At 43.7% G+C, this 18176-nt stretch overlaps 1 protein-coding gene across 2 annotated transcripts in view; it reads left to right on the plus strand.

Annotated features, from left to right (window-relative positions):
• The first annotated feature begins 8944 nt into the window (after window positions 1-8944).
• RIPK4 (receptor interacting serine/threonine kinase 4) overlaps window positions 8945-18176 on the plus strand; it is a 44911-nt gene continuing 35679 nt past the window's right edge. Inside the window, exon 1 of one of the 2 annotated variants that reach the window (XM_084650410.1) lies at window positions 8945-9125. Coding sequence is in view for 1 of the 2 variants with exons in the window: in XM_084650409.1 (XP_084506535.1) it covers window positions 17893-18074 (182 nt within the window). In the remaining variant the exon portion in view is untranslated. Of the gene's footprint in view, window positions 9126-17797; window positions 18075-18176 lie in introns of those variants that run through there. The other variant, XM_084650409.1, reaches the window with a different exon arrangement.

Consider the following 18176-nt stretch of genomic DNA (forward strand, 5'->3'; position numbering starts at 1 on the left):
AGAGGGCAGAGAATGGGGGGGTTGAATGGGGGCAGGAGTCCCGGGGGGGGGGCAGTCAGGAAGGAGAGTGGGGGTTGGATGGGGTTCCGGGGATGGTCAGGGAGAAGGGGTGCTTGGATGGGGCAGGGGTCCTGGGGGAGCAGTCAGGAATGAGAAGAGGGGGTTGGATGGGGTGGTGGGGGGCAGTCGGGTGGGGGTTCCAGGGTCGGTCAGGGGACAGGGACTGGGGTGTGTGTGGATGGGGCAGGGGTCCCGGGAGGGGGGCCATCAGGGAACAGGGGGTTGGATGGGGCAGGAGTCTGGGAGGGTGGCATCAGGGGGCAAGAAGCGGGGCGGGGGGGGAATAGGGGGCGGGGGCCAGGCCATGCCTGGCTGTTTGGGGAAGCACAGCCTCCCCTAACCGGCCCTCCATACAATTTCTGAAACCCAATGCGGCCGTCAGGAAAGTTTCCCTGCCCCTGACCTAGACAAAGGGTTTGATTTGGTAGATTGTGCATTGCTATTTTTTGATTAGATGAACATTTATTTTTCATAATGCATCTGGTCTACAATATTTCTAACAAGTGTCTTTGCCTTTAGTTAGTGATGTTAAGTATATATTAAATATATGCAAGAGTAATTTTAAAAGTATCTTTCAAGTAGTTTACTTTGGCTTTAAGCTATGATGTGTTTTGTAAATGAATGTAATTTTAAAACCTTTTTCATTGTTTAAAGGTGATTACAATTCAAGAATTGTTTGCATTCATAGAATAGTGAAAAAGATGTTCAGAGAACCGATCTTGGTTTCAGCTAGCCCTAATTATAATTGAGAGATTACAAAGTATTTCAGAACAATCGTTTGGGCACTAGAAGTGCTGACTGTAGTTTTCAGAAATAATTCTCTGCAGCCATGGTTATTAGAACCTGTTAAATAAAAAATATTGGTCGTGGCTCCAGTATTATTTAGTTTTTTAATTCACTTATAAAAGTGCCAATAATGAGACAGCTACTGCCATGCAATAAAAAACAATACAAACCCTTTTTTAAACCTAAAAAAGAATAAGCTCTCCAACTAAAATGTACAGGGATATACAGTTTCAGAAAAACTGGGACAGGGTCATACCCATTACAACCTAGAACAAACCTAGTATCCATGAAATCACCCAACCTGCAGAGCGATCAGTTCCTGACCAATAAGAAGAGTGGAGAAACAAGAATAGCAGATATAAAAGCAAGGGGAGGGAGCCCAGACAGCCAAAAATAGGCCAGCTGAAATAAATGAAAACTTGATGTATTTAAAGGCTGCTAAGGAGGGGTTCTGGCAGACTTTTTTTGGGAGGGAATTCCACAATAAAGAACCCTCCTTGAGAAAAAGTTGTCCCCATTCTAGTCCTACCAAGGAATTAGCTACCAAGTTCAGACCTGCCCCTTATCACCTAATTGTTTCAGAAATTGTTATAGGATCTTTTACTTCTAACTAGATGCCTACCAGAGAAGAAACCTTTGAGGTATTTAACTAAACAAAAGCCAAAAAAGTTTTTCATTTTTTGTCAAAATAATGCACTTTTTGACCAGGTTCCAATCTATACATCTGAACCTCCACCATTGCAGCACAGACTTCTACCACTTGAGCTACAGTGCCTATGCATTATGGTTGGAGTCCAGCTTGGCTTGCTCTCTCCTGTCCTAAAAATTGGGGAACTACCTGCCCCATGTAGTGCCCCCAGAGGAGGTTTGATTTGATAGGGCCATATGCTGGATCAAAAGGGGATTTTTGTGGGAATCCCAGCTTGTCTCTCTCACACCCCACCCTCCAGGAGTTGGGGGAGCTTGTGATGCATAATGTGCCCCCTGAAGTGGGGTGAGTAGGAAATGGGATGCTGGGGTGAGATTGGAGGGATTGCTGGGGGGAAGCCCAGCCTGGCTCTCCCCCCTGCAGTTGCTCCGGCAGCCCCCAAATGTTCTCAGCATAGTGTTGGCTGCTGCAGCTGCTTTGGTGGCAGCAGGGACCAGGGTGTCTAGAATAGTGGTTGATTTTGGCAGGCTGCCAGTAGTTGTCTGTGGAATGCCAGTAAGAAAAAGAAAATTGGGATTGTAACACTTCACAACTAACCTAAATCTGAATGGAATTTCACTCGGCAAAAAAAAGGCACTTCTGTCGCCTGAGGGATTTCTCCCAGCTGACTATCAAAGGCCTGCTGCAAACAACAGAGCTATTAATGCTTCTGAAAGAAAAGAATCTTTTAAAATGGAAAGTGTTGGGCAACCTAAATCAACAGGTCATTACCAGTTCCCCTGCAAGAGCCACTAGAAAAATCTTAGGCCTCAATCCTGCCACTGATTCCCGCAGCAGACCCCCATACCTGCACTGAGCTCCACTGACATCACTGGGGACTCCATGCAGGTGCAGGCGTCCACTGGCATAAAGTCAGTTGCAGGATCAAAGACTTAACATCAGATCAAAAGTTCCTGTAGTGAATATCAATACATGAGAGGAGGATTTAGTCCTTACCCCACCCCCCGTTCAGTGGTTGCATTATACTAAAATTCCAGTCTAATCTGTGGAGTTGCTGCCCTCCCTGTGGAGCAAGGGGGTCACAGCCCTCCCCATGGGGATGGGGGGCTCTGCCCTGTATGTGGCTGGGAGCCACTTTCAGCCCAGCTTTTTCCTGAGCTCCAGCAGTGCTGTTGGTGGGAGTGGTGTCCCAAACCCCACTCCTACCTCTGGGCTATTGGCTCAGTGGATTGCCTTGACCAGGTGTGGTGATGCCAGCAGCAACAACAATGGGATCAGGGCCCAGCTGGGACAGGCAAGTCACTCCCCACATTATCATGATGGAAAGGCAGCCAGACCAAACCTGAGACGGGTCCTGTGTAAGTGCACTGGTAGTGCACACTGGATAATCTGGGCCTGATTTCCGTGGGTGCAACTGAAACCATGCTACAGCTGGCTCTGCATGAGACAAATAATAGGAAGAATGCGTGTAGTGGAGTAGTCTACAAATTCACTGTATATTATAAGCCTGCAGGAATTGCTAATAGTTAATGTGATCCTATTAAATGTACTGTTGTAAGGTAAAACAATTCTGTTAAGAGTAGCAACAATGCAATGACAAGTTTTTTCAAAGGGAAATCATCCCTTTGAAAATCATACTTTTATTTCCTCCCTTAGTTACTTTATTAATCACACCATACTCCCCGCATCCTGCAAACAGTTATACATGTATTTAGCTTTACTGTTATTCACGGTAGTAAAATTAATCATGTGCATGTTTGCGGGACTGGGGCTTCAGAAAGCTGACAGTGAAATTTGTTTTCAAATCAGATTTGTAATTCTCTCGGTTTATAATGTGTTCATATACGAATTCCTGTGCAGATCAAGAGGCTTTGTTTACACTGCTTATTCTTACTGCTCATGTTCACCAGTCCTCAGATCCAGTTGATAGGAAAGATGGATTTCAGGGTTTATTGTTTTTGTTTTCAGCTGTGTGTGTGCTTGTTTGCACTATGCAAAACAAAATACAATATAAAATGTGTATCTGGTATTTTTTTAAAAAGCTCTTTGGTGGAAAAAAAAGCTTTTATTTCAATTTCACTACGATGTTGTGATTCCAAACCGAAAAACCCCCTTTGTGTTAGTCATTCAGTCCGAAAACCCTGACAAGTAAAGTCACCAGGAATGCTCTGGTGTTTGTAATTAGTTTCTGTTTAGCCTTTACTTTCAAGTTGTTTTCTCCTCAGGTTGCGCAGCTGTGTTAGGTATAATTGGAGGATATAAAAGGCTGCCATTTCCTGGAGGGGCCTGTAGAGGGTGCAGGTGTACTGAATGCTCATGATTATAACCCAAATCTTGCCATTAGTTTGGTGTTATGCATTGTTCTGTACAGTGCGCATATCTATCTATCTAAACAAGATAATTTAATAAATGTTTGAAGCAGCTATTTCTTAGTGAGAAAAAGCTTTGTAAGAAATGTAAAATCATGTGTTGTGCTGTGTGAGATCCCAGCTGAAAAACTGCTGCTTTACTCCCACATATCAGTATGAGATGGCCATGATTCACTTAGGGCCCGATCCTGTTCTCCTGGAGCCAGATCATCAGTTAGTGTAAACTGGCATAGCACGATTGAAGTCGATGCATCTATGGAAATTTATACTACCTGAGGATCTGGCCTTTTAGCTTTAACGGACGTCAGTGCCACAGGACTGTGCCCTTGGCTTTGAGGAGATAAAGGGAAAGACAGCTGCAGTACTGACTGACAAACAGTACAAACCAAACTCATTAGATGCCCTCCTGCTCACCTTGCAGCAGGAGGAAATTGCACCATGAGACTGGTTACCCCTGCCAGAAAGCAGCAAGACTGAGTTAGTGGAGATGGTAGAAGAGCAGCAATCTGTGTTCAAGGGCTTGAGGAGCCCCACAGCTTTTCTTAATACGAAAGAAGCAACTTTCCTTTTCAGTTATTTATTTTAATAATATTCATTTGTTTTATTCATATTTTGCACTTGTATAGGCCCCCCCTTCCTCCGAGGATCATGGTTATTGTAGGCGCAGCCGGTAGTGACACTCAGTTAAGGTTTCCTTACACTTTCCATTGTAAGGGTCCTGATTTGAGTTGTTCATATGTTTGCCAAATGTTAATAGTTCTGACTGAAATTTTGCATGCTGGAGATCTACCTTTGCCTGATTTTTTGGGAAAATATCAGCAAAAATAGTCCAGCTCTTTCTAAGAATGCAGTTAGGGAAAATACAATGCTTTCTTCATAGTTGTATTATTACAACTGTTTAATTGAAAAGCCTGGATTTGAAAATTGGCAGAGGGGTCTGCCTGGTGTCAGGGATGTGCGTTTTGCCATCCCCATGGAAATCTGCCCATTTGGCCAAATGATAAGCCTCTAAAAAAAATCACAATTCACACATGCTCAGTAGAGGCTTGTTAGAGTTTTGTAGCTAAATTCTCAGAAGATTCCATCTGTACTGAGTATGCTCCATTCCCACAGAGTGATGGAACATGCTCCTTCCCAAGGCTGCAGGGCTGAGTAGAACTTTCCCTGAAATTGCTATTTCTGGCTGCAGATGCTATTGTGATGACTGGCACAAGTGTCTCTCCTGTGCTCTTGATACCTGGCTTTTTGGTGCCCGGGAGAAAGGAGCCTAAGTGGAATGCAGAGGGGTGAAGAAAGGTTTTTTGTGGGGGTGGGGGGAAAGAGTGGAGTGAGGCAGGAAAGGGAAAACCAAGACAGGAGCCTTGGGTGATGGTTGTGGGAAAAGGCAGAAAGGGGCTGGTTGGAGAGTGCTGGGACAGGGACAGGCTGGAGGGGAGAGAGAAAGAAAGGGTCAGTCTTGATGGAGGGGGTGGAGAAATGGGCGTAAGAAGGGTCTGTACCACTAGAGCATACTCACCTCCAAAACCAGAATTCTCCAGTCTTCTGTTGTCAACAAATGGTTATGAAACCGACTGATAAAATGTGCATCTCAGCCCTTCTCTAGTGATTGGTCCATGTAGAAAATGACAACACACTACTACACTACTATTAGTTGCTCCTTTAGCTCAAGTGGTAGAATCTGTGGTGTGGATCTAAAGGTTCCATATTCTGCTGATGACACATGCAGAGGTCAATATGTTTTCACATGATGGATTTTTGTTGTTGCTTTTAAAAAAAAATTAGGAAATAACATTTGAAGTTAAAAGAATGTAAGGTGGCAATGTCAAGCACTCGAAAGTTAGGAAATGCCAGAATTAGGGTTGCTTGTGCAACCTTAATTTAGCCCCCTTGTGTGTATTCATTATGATAGTCATTAATTATGTGATCACCTATAATTTTGGTACAGAAGCTCTGCCTCATTCAGTGCACTATTTCTGGCATTCCTTAACTTTTGAGTGCTTGACTTTGCAACATTACTGTTCTTTTAACGTGGGATACTTAATATAATTACATAAAATTGAGGTGTATTAAATAAACTTCAAAGCATTCTTTGTATGCTAAAGCATAGAAACATTTACCCTCTGACTACAAAACATCAGTTGTTGCTAGGTCATCAATTATGTGATGACAATAGATTTTGGGGGGGGACCCAAGTGTGGTTGTTCATTCCCTTTTTTTATTCTGATCTTTCTCAGCGCTCTAGGTCACACTCCTTCTTCACATTGTCTTTATAGTGGTGTAACTATGCCTTTTGCAGTCATTACTATGTTTTAACTAGCTTTCCCTTTTTTTGGTTCATTTTTGTTAGTGTTGTAACAGTCGTTTTAGTAGAAAACCAAACTATTGGGCGAGTCCATCTTTTCTGTGCTGGATTAAGTTAAGCAAATGAAGAGGAAGAATGGCCCACTGAGTCAGGCCTAGGAATGGAAACCTGGAGCGTTCTGTTCTAGCTCTGACCTAGGCTGCCTCTGTGATCTGGAGCAAATCATTCTGGGTGGGATCCATGAAGGGACGCAGGCATTGCAGTGCTGAGCATTGCAGACCCTAACTTTTAGTTGCCTAGAAAATCACAAAAACACCACAGCGATCCACAAAGCCTGAATGAGGCGCCTAGGCTCCCTATACAAGGAATGGGGATAGGGGCCTCACACTCCGATGCACAAAGCCAGCACAATAAGTGGGGAGCTGCTTAAGGTAGCTGATGGGAGATGCTGACGAGAGGGGTGTGCACCAAGCTCTGCCCCTCTCAGAGGTGCATAAGTCCAGGCTGCCGGGAACTGGGGGAAGATAGGCCTTCAGCAGCTTATGTTCCATATGGGGCCTGAAACAAAATGGCTGGGAGAGAGGCAGACCTCCCTTATAGCCCTAGGGGATGGAATATTGACCCAAGATGTGGGAGCGTCCTCCCACAGTTCAAGTTCCCCCTCCTCCTGAGGGGGAGAAGGGATTTGAACAGTGCTCAGCTCTCTCTCAGGTGAACTTGCTTTTGTGTAAACTCACCTGAGACAGTCTATCTGGATGACCCACCCACATGACCTAGAGTGAAGCTGCAGTGAACATTTACAAAGGGAAAAACACAGACACCAAGTGAATTTAGTTGCCTACAGGGATAGGTGGCAACCAAGCAGGAGTTTTGTGGATTTCAGTGGTGTCTAAAAACAGGACTTAGGCACCTAAGTACCTTCGTGGATTGCCCCAATTGTACCTCAGTTTCCCCACCTCTAACATATTTCCCTACTTTCAGGTTTTTTATTTGTTCAAATATTACAGTGAAAAGCACAATCAAAATGCCTATAAAGGTCCTCACATTTTCAAAACCAATTACTAATATCTTATGCCTCAGTTTTTGGGTGCTCAAGCTGAAACATATAGGACATGGTTTCAGGATGCTGAGCACAGACAGCTTCCATTAACTTACTCCCTGAACCTGCAAAGATAGATGCACTTGCTTTTCTTTACACAGGGTGAGCAGTCCAATTAAAATATTTAATTGACTTTAACTTAATGAGATTGTTAAGTATGCGGAAAGCTGAGCATGTGCATACATGTTTTCAGGCCTGGGGCCTTAACTTGGAGATGTGAGTACTCTGCATGTATGGGTGCCCAAGGTGTCACAAGTTGGGCACCCAAAATCTGTAGCTACTTTTGACCAAATTGTCTATAACAATATATTGGTTTGGACTATAAGGTCACATAGTTCCATACCTGCTATTCTGTTTTACAGTACAATATAGCAGTACAACATCACAGATCTTCGATGCATAGGACAGAGCTGAAATCATAGAAACTTCAGATTGTTTTATTCCATGAATATTGAGTAATATTTAAAGGAGAATCATCCTGAAAGAAAAGGTTGAAGTGTAGTACAAATCTTGTTCTCTGGCATGATTTGGAAATGTTGTCAGTTACAATGGAACACAAGTAAAGGAGTGAGATTTCCTTACAATAGCCACAGCAAATATTGGGTGAGGGGGAAGGTGGAGAAACCAGAGGGTGGAGAAACACACTGGAGACACTTTTCAAAATCCATTTTTCCATCTGACAATAAATGAGTCCTGTCAGAGTTAGGGAAAGCTAACATACTGTGCTGAATAAGTACTGTTTGTGCAAGTTAAATGTACATCAAGTTCTAGCTGCCAGTCTGGCAAACTCATGCTCATGTATCATCCCCAGGAATAAAGTTTCTTTAATTGACACCTACAGTTATTACAGGGACATCAGCTTAAAAAAAACACTTGTGTGAAAATACTGTATAGTTACGAGTAATCTTTGAGATCACTAGAGCTGAAAGAAATTAGGCTCCAGTCCTGCAAACACATAGACATGTGCTTAACTTAAATCACACTAGAAAAATTAAGCCCATTTAAAATTGCTTGCAAGATCAGGGACCTGTTGTAGTTGCTTTCTCTCTTTCTTTTTTCAATTTGTTTATTTTGGGTACTTAGCATTTTGTACACAGTCCTTTGCACTATTTCTCCATTGTAGTCAGACAATCAGTCAACTTATTTCTATACACTTCTGTATAGAAAAAGAACAATTAAAATAAATCAGGACACATTATCTAAGGGGTCTTGTGAGAGAGCTGCCTGTAGGAGACCTGGAGCAGGCTTGCTAAATGAGCCAATTTGAAACACCTGGCATGGGTAGGGCACCTCAAGCAGTTTATAAGAGAGCTGAAGACGGTTTTGTGGGGAGCTGACTCTGAGATGGTTCAAGGGAGTCAGTTCTGAGCAGCACAACTGCAAGCTGAACCTCAGAGTCACATCCTCTAAGAACTGATAATCAGGAGCCCTTTTATTCACCCAGGCTCTGAGGTAAGAGCTAAGGGGCTGGTCAACTCACTTATAGGCCTCTATCAGAAGCTGGCATTTTGCTACATGAGTGAATTTTAAATAAGTCGATAGAGATGGCTGTGTGTCGGTAGCCCACGGTACTGCTTGGCAGCCTCCCTTACGGTGCGGCTGCCCCTGCTGTGCCTATTCTGTGGGTGGCAGCTCTTTTCTCCAGTGCTGTCAGCGGGGCATGTCTCAGAAGTACGAAATTCACTTCTGATGTAACTCTTGTGCTGTCACACAGGTGTAACTTGGCTGAGAATTTAACAGCTGAATGGTAACCAATTGTGAATCCCAGTGATGATTGAACCTGGAGGGATTCTAAATAAACAAAGAGCTCAACCATGTATGTAGCTGCTTCCATTGCTTCATCCCGACTCAACAGACAGGGTAGGCTTCAGAGTGATATTTGGGATTAGCATAAGTGTGTGTGTGTGTGTGTGCGCGCGTGGGCTGTGTTGTGTTGTGTGGATTTGTGTGGGTGGGTGGACAATGGGGTGTGTGCTGCAATGAGGGGCTATGTGTCTTTTGAATTATCGTGTGTTGCTGCTGTGTGGGTGGTTCTGAAGAACTGTGGCTGTTGGGCCAAGAAAATCACTTTGTTGCAGTCTCCCTCATGCAACCCATGAAACTAGTATCCACATAGCACATGGGTGGCGATTGGCTGAGTTATGTCTGATATCACAATGGTCTAGGAGTGTTGGCATGGCACAGATACCTGCCTTACTGTAGCTGTACACTGCACAGGTGTAATTCATAAAGTGAAAATGGCTGAGAACTTAAAAACTGGATGTTAACGGACAGTGAAACACAGTGATGAATCAACCTGGTGATGTGCTGAACACAGAGCGCTCAACCCTGCTTGGAGCTGTTTCCATCACTTCGCACTGACTCGGCTGGCATTTTAGGCTTCAGAGTGACATTCCTGGAATGTTGTTAGAGATTCATTAACTTCTTTTCTTTTGAAGAAAAGCTTATGTAGAAAATTATTAAATGGCAGAAAGTGCCCAAATCAAGTTCCCAGGCTTTTCTTGCACCTTTGATTTCAAATGCATCTGTTCATTATCAGGCTGCTGTAAGGAGCTAGGGCTCTCAGTGAGTGGAAATTTCAACAGGTTACTTAGGAGATCCATACCCATGTGGAACTCTTGTCCTATCTCCCAGGGTCATTGCCAAAAAGGGACAATTTGGAGGTAGTAGCTTGTTGGATAGCATAAATGGTGGCTTTCGGAGCTCTAGAACCATGGCCAGACTGCAGTGAGGTAGTTCGACTGTCACTTTAGAGATAGTGAACATACCTTTCCCTCTCTCCCCACCCCCTCAAGAATTCACTTGTTTGGCATCCTGGAAAATTCCAGTGCTCTAAGGCCAAAGAGTTCCTGTGCATTACCTAGGCGTTAGGAAAGAGTACCTTTATCAGCAAAATGCCACGTGAAGTGTTTGTTAAACGATATCATTCTCCTTGAAGACATGCAAATATTTACATTGTACATATGAAATTGCCCAAAAGACTAAAATGCTCCCTTTTAGGTGGCAAAAAATAGAATCTCTGTGCTCTTATTTGAAACCTTACCTGGCACATACCATCATCTGTACACCACCCAAAAACCAGGATGAAGCTGCCTACTGTGGCTTTTATTTAGGAAGAAATGATATTGTACAACTAACTCACCCATCATGATGTTCAAGATAAAGCCAATATGGGAATAAGTCAGTTGAGGCAGAAGAACAGTGTTAAATCACTTTATTTTTGGACACATTGCAATATGAATGTGTTGTAAAGAGTAAGGTGGAGGAATTTTCCTTGCTAATTATAATATAATTGCTTACTAGTAATGTTATGGAGTATGAATCTTGATTAAACAGGGTGTACAAAACTTGGAGCTCTAGGCTCCAGTCCTGCACGTGCTTAACTTTACACACTCTGAGGCTGTCACACTGCGTATGTCACAGTTCAGAGCAACTGCACCTCTATTAACCTCTGTGGTCCATCAAGGGCACCCACTCTAGGTTTCTGGCTCCTCTGGCATCGCCTCTCCGGGGACGGAGACCTGCATCTTTCTCCTTCTTGACTGGGGTATTTCCAGACTGCACAGTTTCCTGCCTATGCTGGCAGTCCCCCAGCAAGCCAGACTGCTTAAACAGGCCAGTGTCTGTGCTTTGCTCTCTCTTTGAAGGCTATGAACTGCTGTAATTGCCAGCGGTTATAAGTTATCACATAGGCCTTTCTAAGCAAGCACGCTTATTTTTAAGGTAAAAGCATTACAAAGAAAACATTTAAAACAGTACAAGAACCTACACACGTGCTAAAGAGACTACCCCCTCACTCCAACCTCAGGTTCTGGCAAGTGTTCGTCCTTCCAACCCTTCACTAAGGATTCGGGCTCTGCCTTGGACAGAAGGTCCTTTCCATTTGCTGGATCAGAAAGAAGGTCCTGAGTCAATTTAAACTCTTTATCCAAAAGTCCTTTCTTTGTGTGTTGGTACCTTGAGAAGCCACTTTAAACCAATATACATGAACCTCTCCAGGTGGTGGTACCTCTCTAGTGGTGTTACAACCTGAGTGAATTTGCCTAGTCACTCCCCAGTGAATAGGCAAATCACCCTCCCCCAAAATCACCCTGCGATCACCCTCCCCCATGGATTTACATATAATCTCTGGCCCACAAACTTAATGCAGTAAGATATTTCAGGAAATTGCTGTAAATGTCACACCATAAAGTTAAGCAGGTGCTTGTGCAGGATCATGGTCTTAGAGAGCTGTCGACTAACAATAAAGCAGCTTTGGTGCACAATAATCGCTTGTGTGTGTGGTTTTCTAGGGCGTTGGTTGCACTGGGTTCAGAGTCATGCGCAGTGGGTTCTAATGGCATGATTTTATAACATGGCTCTTTGCGGATAAAGACTTTTATACTTTGATCAGACAAATGGTGATGGAACCTGGTTAGCAACACTCCTGTTTAAACATGATTGGAGCTGGCAGGCACCTGATCCCTGAATGGACAGGACCTGATTTCACGTGGCTGCTTTTTTAGGCCTTGATCTTTCACTACTTCAGTATGCCATTCTTTAGCTCTCAGTTAAGTACATCTGGATGGATTTTTTTCCCCAGTTAACTCATATTTTTGTTAAAATATCATAACTAGCTTAGTTCTAACATCCAATTATTCCAGTGAGGCAAATGTTTATATTTTACTTTATTATTATTTATTGGCGTAGGGCCCACAGGCCCCATTGTACTAGGCGCTGTACATCCTGCCACAAAGAGTGTACAGTCTAAGGCCCTGATTCTGCAAATTGCTCTGACTTCACTGGGGCTCTATGAGGGCACAAACGTCTACCTGCACTGATCTGATTCCATGACTGTGGTCCAATTCAAGACAAGAAGCAACAAGTTAGCACCACAAACAATAGGAGGGAGGGCAAGAGTAATCTTAATAAGATAAGGTGGTTACATAGACTGGATGACAGCTTGTCTACACATGAAGTTGTTTCTGATTAACTCTTAATCCAAGCAGGACTAACCCAACTATTAAGACAAGCAGGAACTGTGGAGTATTGAGGATGGTTAGAATTGCAAGCTATCGGGTTAAGAGGGGAGGGGTTTCTGGGTCCTATTTGCAGGTTAGAGGCTTTGTAGCAAAGTTTGCCCAGCATGCAGTCTAGAAAGAGAGTTTAAAGCATGGTGACTGATGTTTCCCTGCATTGGAGAACAGGCTGTTTTTTCTCTCTCTCTGTTTTAGGGTTCTCAGATGTTGTTCTGAATTCTAAGTAATTAATATTGTTATGTTGCAAGTGTCCAGCAAAAGTATTTGTTTTTATCCAACTTCTTTCTCTAGGTGCTGTGACTGTAATAGGATGTAATGCCTACTGGCCAAAGCAGGCTAGAGTCAATCTGAAGCCATGGTCATGTGGTGTGCACGTGGTCTGGAAACTGGGAAATCAATTAGTATTAAAGGCAGTCTGGGGCAATGGTTGGAATTCTCACAGGAGTCAGTGGCCAGGCTGTAAGATAGGGAGGCAAGGTCAGTCAAGCTGGCAAGGCACGGTCAGGCGAGACAGCAGGTCAACAAGGTGGTCTGGGCAGCAATGGCCTGTTGCTCAGACAACTTCCTCTTCCTGTTGGGACTTTGTATAATCCAGGTATCCACTGGTAAAGCTTTCTGTCCAGCCAATCAGGGGCTTGGCTGCTGTGGTGCTGTAGACCTTTAGCATTAATGCCGCTGGTCAAGGGGAGTGGCGAAGTGTTCCTGCTCTGATGTGGAGGCTACGGATGCCATTTTGTGGGCCTGGGTTCAATATTAGGGTCCTGCCACGGAAATGAGGCACTGTCATTTCAGAATGAGCGTATCCACACATGGAGTTAATCAAGAATGGTCATTCAAGAACTACTCTGTGTATAGACAAGCCCTTAAATCCCAAACATGATGTTCCTGAATCATTTCAAGGCTGTTTTTTAAAATACCTTAAATAGTTGCCTTTTAAACACAGGTCTTTGCAAAGACAAAATGGAAAGAGGGCTTCATTCAGGTGACTACTGGGCTGCTATCCCTAATTAATAGATTTAGCACACACTTTCTGTTTGATATTTAATTTGCCAGATTAAATAGTTCAAACACTAGCTGCCAGAACAATAGGCTCAATAGTCTGGTATTCACTTTAAAAATCAGAGATTTGCTTTGAGGTGACATTTGCATGTTGATTGTTGCCCTACATCATGTGACCTTCACACCTTTTATATTTTTCACGTGCAGAGCACCACAGTGAAGAGAATCTATAACAAAGGTTGCAGACTGCCTTCCTCCACCCCCAATATCTCAAATAATCCCTGCTTGGATGAAGGCTACTGCCTCATTTCTTTTCCTTCATCCCTTTGGGTCCAATCCCACAGTATTAGCCCTTCCTCCAGCAAAACACCCATACTCCCAGCGAGTTCACTGAGAGTGTTGCTTGAGTAGAGATGCAACCTGATTGGCAAAGGGCCAGATCTTGTCAAGATACTATCCGTGATGGAACTGGAGATTCCCCCTCCATGAGAGAGGGGTGCGTGTGTCACCGATGTAAAACCTGTGCTGCCACTTGAACAGACCTTTGCTTTATTTACAGTTAAAAAAGCAGGACATTTTGAAGAATAACCAAATCGGTAGCCAGTTTCTGAGGACTTTAGTTGGGCCTACTGGTAGTTTTTTGCCACAGCCCTGCACTGGGATGGTGTTGAGTTGAACAATGTGAGTGAGAGAACTAGGACTAGATCTGCAAAGGCACTTAGGTGCTTAAGGCCCAGATTTAAGCACCACTGCGATCCACATAACTCCTGCTAGGCTGTCATCTAACTCTGTAGGTGTCTAAACTCCCTTGGCACCTAAATTTTTGCTATAACAGTTCTCTAGGCACCTACTTTTCTGCCTAAGGCAGTTGGAAGTCTGCCCAAGGTAGCAGTACATATGCTCAGTCTCCTTCCTAAGCCCCACTGCAATCATCAAACCAGGGGAAGATAGGTATGCCTCCACTTACCTCACTTGTGGGGCTCTATCCAGTAGATGTGCTCAGAGCATACCTAGCTCCACACAAAACAGCTGGGGGAAGGAGGCAAGACACCCCCCAGTGGGTGCTCAGCATCCAGTCACCCGCCAATCAGCTGTTCGGCGGCGAGTGGGGACAGGCAGAGGTGGAACAAGGGTGGGGCCTTGGGGGGAGGGGCAGATTGGGGTGGGATTTCGGGGTGGAGATGGAGCACCCACCCAGAAAAATGAAAGTCAGTGCCTGTGGACCCCAGTTCAATTCCCCCTGGTGAGACAGGATTTGAACAGGGTTCCCTGCTTCTCAGGGGAGTGCCCCAATCACGGAGGTATGGGATACTCTGACTGGGCGGGGGGGGGTCTCTCAGGTCATGGCTACACTTACAAGCGTACAGTGGCACAGCTGGACTGATGCAGCTGTGCCGCAGTAAGAGCGCTCATGTACCCACATTATGCCAACAGGAGAGAGCTCTCCTGTCAACATAATATAGCCACCGCCACTCATTGAGATGGTTTTGTCGGTGGGAGAGCGTCTCCCGCCAGCATAGCTTTGTGCACAGGAGCGCTTATGCCAGCAAAACATATGTTGCTCAGGGGTGTATTTTTTTCACACCTTTGAGCAATAAAAGTTTTGCCGATGTAAGTGCTAGTGTAGACATGGTCTCAGCCTCTCTTGTTGAAGCCATTGCTCTTTAACTGAGGCAGAGCAAAACTCACTCTGGTAGTCCAGTGGTTAGGCACTCACCTGACAGTGGGAGATCCTTATTCAATTCCCTTCTCCTTATCAGGCAGCAGAAGAGACTCAACCAGGATCTCCTGCATCCTCAGTGAATACACCAACTATGGTGCTAAAGGTTATACGGGAGGCTCCTACCTTGTCCTCCCACGCAGTGTTGCAACACCACCTAAGTCCCTTTGAGGATCTAGACCTTTGTCTCCAGTGACTAAGCAAGCAATGAAAACCCGCCCTCTGCTATACTCCTCAGGGGGTGTATCATATTCTCCCTGGCTTGATGGAGCACGGCCCTGCCTCCTACCCCTTGTGACATGGTCATGAGAAAGAGACAAGGAGCTGAGCTGTCTCTGCCCTCAGGAAAGCCCAGAGACTGACTGAGGGCAGTTCTACATTTAAAAGGCTGCCTTTGTATCATGGTAGCACTTTAGTGAAGATGCTCGTATGCTGACGGGAGAGCTTCTCCTGTTGCCATAGCACTGTCTACACAGCGGGTTAGGTTGGTATAACTGTCACTCAGGGAGGTGGATTTGTCGTACCCCGAGTGACATAGTTATACTGGTGTAAGTTTGTGGTGTAGACCTGGCCTGAGTGATTGGCTCCACCATGGGGGCTGTTGGGGCACCTAGCACCCCACTCCCTTGACCACACTCCGAGGAGACAGCTACTGTCTGGTTCCCAGTTTTACTACTCAGGCAAAACTTCCATTGATGTCAATTAATATCAGAAAAGGGCTTAACTTTATGCCTGTTGAAGTCAATGGTGCTGCTCAGAGTCTTTTCAGGATCAGGTTATGAGCAACAACTTCAGGATTGGTCCCATTATGATTAAAACATTATATTTTTGTGTGTGTCTACATTTATTTTTGTCAGAACTCAGCTGAACCAAACCCACAATTTTATTAAAATGACTTCATCATAGGAAATGTATACGCAGACATACCAACGACCACTGTTTTGTTTTGGTAAGTGATAGATGAGCTATCTTATGAATGGTAGAGTATCTACAATATAATTTGGCTAAATTGTACTTGGCAATAAGAGGTTTAAAACATTAAACATTCTCACCTGACATTGGCAGGTCAAATTTGGCCAAAATTGACACTTTGCAAAAATAAGCTTTAATGAAACCTAAGACCAGTTAAATAAGATTAAAAAATCTATCAGGCTGAACAATGTTAAAACACCTAATCCAACAAATTATTGTTCATGGATGGATACCTCACGGAGAGCTTTGCAGAATCAGGGCTGAACAAAATTTCCTGGGTGACATTGTATGGCCTCTGTTACCATACTACCAACCTGAATGATTAAAAAATAATGTGTCAGACTCCCCAAATAATGAGAGACTTAAAAATAAGGGGATTTAAAAATATTGGGTTCTTTTTATTTCCTTCTGGTTTTTGAGTGTTTAGGGGTCACATTTACAAACATTTCTCCAGGACCAGGAGATTTACAAACTAACTTATTTTAAAAAATGAAGCCTGAGGTTCTCATGTAACCATCTGAGGACAGGAGCTGTGGCTTTAAGATAAGATAAACAGCAAATATTGTGTGATTTCCAATAACATCACTAAAGTTGGCAACAGTGAGTGTGTTATGCAGTAGGTCAGACTAGATGACCCCAATGGTCCTTTCTGGCCATAAAATCTGTAGGGAGAAAATCTATTCCTTGCAATATCTGCAAATCAAACACTTCAGCATTGTACTAGTGCCTGAGTCCTGGTAAGTGAAATTTTCTAGAACATGGCTATCAAAAAACCCCACAAAATTGACTAGTACATTTTCATTGAAACATGCAGCATAAAGAGTGAATATTAAACTAGTTTTATTAAGTTTTAATAGCGTAAGATGTGCAATTTAGGCAAGGAAATCTGTTTTGTTTAATATACCTGGCCCTGATGCTGCAAAGACTAACACAGCTGCTTACCTTTAAACATGAGTAATCCTATTTAAATCAATGGGATTACTCAAGTGCATAAAGTTAAGCAAATATGTAAGACTCTGAAGGATCAGAACCTTCTTTTTAACTGATCTTGCTATTGGGGGATAGGGAGTTTTGAAATCTAAGGAGAAAGAAGTTACATTTTTCATATTTAAGTTACTCTGTTGGTTTCAGAGTAGCAGCCCTGTTAGTCTGTATCTGCAAAAAGAAAAGGAGGACTTGTGGCATCTTAGAGACTAACCAATTTATTTGAGCATCTTGTTACAGTGTATATGGTAACACCCATTGTTTCATGTTCTCTGTGTATATAAAATCTCCCCACTGTATTTTCCACTGCATGCATCCGATGAAGTGAGCTGTAGCTCAGGAAAGCTTATGCTCAAATAAATTTGTTAGTCTCTAAGGTGCCACAAGTCCTCCTTTTCTATTTCAGATGATGGCACACATGCATACTGCGTGCAGTTTTCCATTAAGTGAGGGGGGTAATAATATAACAGTTATAAATTGCCCTTGTAACTATGCTGATGAGTTAGGAATGAGGTGAATATTCAGTATTTTATTTTTAGGGATGCAATGAAAAAAATGCTGCATAGTGCTCCAGGGAAATGTAGGGATGTCCGCCTGCGAATAAGACGGATAAAGCAAATACAAAACGATAGCTGTGAATTCACTTTTCCCAGCACAGTTTTACAACCTTTGTCCCGTAAAAACTCCGATCTACACCCACATTTGGAATGGCTTGTCTGATTGGAACTGTTGTCTGCTCAGATTGCATAGATCGCACAGCGGCAAGAAGTGAACTCAGGAAGTGATGTAATGGTTTGGTTAATGACTACACCTTAGTCACCTGGGTAGGGAAAGGCAGATCAGCAAACAAGTGGGGACTGGGAGAGAGGGAAGCAGTCTGTCAGAAATTCCCAAGTGGCTGGAGAAATCACCCTGGGAGGAATAAGAGGACACCATGGAAAAGGAAAGCAGTTCCCATTGGGAAATGGGGCTGCTGAAAACATTCGATTCCAGTGAATTTGTTAGTTGGGAGAAGATTGGTTCGGGTGGATTTGGGCAGGTTTACAAAGTGCGACATATACACTGGAAAACATGGCTAGCAATCAAGTGCTCCCCAAGCCTTCATGTGGATGAAAAGTAAGTGCCTGTCCCAATTCCAGCGTGTACTGTTCATGCTTTCCTATTGAATGTGTGTGCACGAGTGCCCGGGATGAGGCGTCTATGTGAAATTGGCATGTG

The sequence above is a fragment of the Lepidochelys olivacea genome (genome assembly GCF_965140295.1).
Source record: "Lepidochelys olivacea isolate rLepOli2 genome assembly, chromosome: 1".
Taxonomy (NCBI): Eukaryota; Metazoa; Chordata; order Testudines; family Cheloniidae; genus Lepidochelys; species Lepidochelys olivacea.